This window comes from Muntiacus reevesi, chromosome 1, assembly GCF_963930625.1.
Source record: "Muntiacus reevesi chromosome 1, mMunRee1.1, whole genome shotgun sequence".
Classification (NCBI taxonomy): domain Eukaryota; kingdom Metazoa; phylum Chordata; class Mammalia; order Artiodactyla; family Cervidae; genus Muntiacus; species Muntiacus reevesi.
Window position 1 is genome coordinate 218,148,679 of NC_089249.1, and position 1,426 is coordinate 218,150,104.

At 44.6% G+C, this 1,426-nt stretch overlaps 1 protein-coding gene across 1 annotated transcript; it reads left to right on the forward strand.

The window, feature by feature from the left end:
- The first annotated feature begins 478 nt into the window (after window positions 1-478).
- Window positions 479-1,426, forward strand: LOC136157422 (olfactory receptor 2V2-like). Its single transcript, XM_065919320.1, has one exon. The coding sequence runs from the start codon at window positions 479-481 to the stop codon at window positions 1,424-1,426; it is 948 nt and encodes a 315-aa protein (XP_065775392.1).

Consider the following 1,426-nt stretch of genomic DNA (forward strand, 5'->3'; position numbering starts at 1 on the left):
ACCTGTTACTCCTTGAGGAAAATCTTCACAGTTTTAATTATCCTCCCATTTATGGGTCATTCACCCAGAGGTTATGGTCTTGATTATATCATGAGTCATCCTCTCCTACTTGTCTCCTTATGGTTCCTTCTTTATATGTTTACTTGTAATATAGTAAAGCCAATACTTTGTTGAAGGAAATTGACCAAAAAGCCTATGAAAGATAAAATAATTCTTTCCATTCTTATTGACACAGATACATCCCAATACAGCTATGCAGTCCAATTCTGTAAACTAGAAACTTTCCTGTTGCTGTGTTAGGGATATGTATGTAAGGGTTGCTTGCTTCAATGTCCCAAAGCTTATGTTGTTAGACATTCATGAGTTACAAACATTACAGCTGCCTGAAGATGTGGAATACAGAGATCAATAAATAAATTTCAGTCAATCCAATATTTTTTGTCCATGTTCTCAGGTAACCAGGAACATCAACTAAGCCATGGAGATATGGTTGAATCAATCATCTTCAGATGACTTTGTCCTCTTGGGCATCTTTTCCCACAGTCCCACTGACCTTGTTCTTTTCTCAGCAGTCATGATGGTCTTCATAATGGCCCTCTGTGGGAATGTCCTCCTCATCTGCCTCATCTACATGGATTCTCGACTTCATACACCCATGTACTTCTTTCTTAGTCAGCTCTCCCTCATGGACCTGATGTTGGTCTGCACCAATGTGCCTAAGATGGCGGTCAACCTCCTGTCTGGAAGGAAGTCCATCTCCTTTGTGGGTTGTGGCATACAAATGGGTCTTTTTGTCTCTCTCGTGGGATCTGAAGGGCTCTTGCTGGGACTCATGGCTTATGACCGCTATGTGGCCATTAGCCATCCACTTCACTATCCTATCCTCATGAGTCAGAGGGCCTGTCTCCAGATTGTTGGGAGCTCCTGGGCCTTTGGGATAATAGATGGTTTGATCCAGATGGTGGTAGTAATGACATTACCTTTCTGTGGCTTGAGGGAGGTGGACCACTTCTTTTGTGAGATGTTATCCTTGCTGAAGCTGGCCTGTGCAGACACATCTATTTTTGAGAACTTTGCTTTTGCCTGCTGCATCATCATGCTGTTTCTTCCCTTCTCCATTATCGTGGCCTCCTATGCTCGCATCCTGAGAACTGTGCTCCACATGCACTCTGCTCAAGCTGGTAAGAAGTCTCTGGCCACCTGTTCCTCCCACCTGACAGCTGTGTTTCTCTTCTATGGGGCAGCCATGTTCATCTACCTGAGACCTAGGAGCTACCGGGCCCCAAGCCATGACAAGGTGGTATCTATCTTCTACACAGTCCTTACTCCTATGCTCAACCCCCTCATTTATAGCTTGAGAAACCAGGAGGTGATGGGAGCCCTGAAGAAGGGGCTGGACCGTTGCAGAATTGGCAACAAAACCTGA